The sequence below is a fragment of the Eimeria mitis genome, genomic scaffold, assembly GCF_000499745.2.
Source record: "Eimeria mitis Houghton genomic scaffold, Emh_scaff160, whole genome shotgun sequence".
Lineage (NCBI taxonomy): Eukaryota > Apicomplexa > Conoidasida > Eucoccidiorida > Eimeriidae > Eimeria > Eimeria mitis.
This window is the reverse complement of record NW_013569916.1, coordinates 2,112-2,498: the sequence shown is the minus strand read 5'-3', so window position 1 is coordinate 2,498 and position 387 is coordinate 2,112. Positions and strand designations below refer to the sequence as shown.

The following is a 387-nucleotide window of genomic DNA, read 5'->3' as shown; positions in this document are numbered from 1 at the left end:
GTTGACGCAGCAGCAAGTGCTGCTGCAGCAAAAAATGTTGAAGCAGCAACAAGTGCTGCTGCAGCAGCAACAGCTACTGCAGCAGCAACAGCTGCTGCAGCAGCAACTGCTGAGTCAGCAGCAGCTGCAGCAGCAGCAACAGGTACTGCAGCACCAACAGGTGTTCAAGCAACGACAGGTGCTGCAGCAGCAGCAGCAACAACTGCTGCAGCAGCAGCGCCTCCAGCTGCTGCAGCAGCAACTGCTGCGGGGGATGCTGCTGCAGCTGAGGCTGCAGGCAGCGGCGCCTGAGGCCGCAGGTGAACTTCATCTGCTGCTGCTGCTGCTGCTGCAGCAGCAGCAGCAGCAGCAGCAGCAGCAGCAGCAGCAGCAAATAATTCTGTGGTT

The 387-nt window shown here is 59.4% G+C and overlaps 1 protein-coding gene across 1 annotated transcript in view; it reads left to right on the top strand.

Annotated features, from left to right (window-relative positions):
- Nucleotides 1–387, top strand: part of EMH_0001120 (protein kinase, PfEST homolog, putative) — a gene marked incomplete at both ends in the record, with an annotated part of 27,896 nt that overhangs the window by 26,664 nt on the left and 845 nt on the right. The window contains one exon of the mRNA XM_013495492.1: nt 3–387. Coding sequence (XP_013350946.1) covers nt 3–387 — 385 coding nt within the window. The remainder of the gene's footprint in view (nt 1–2) is intronic.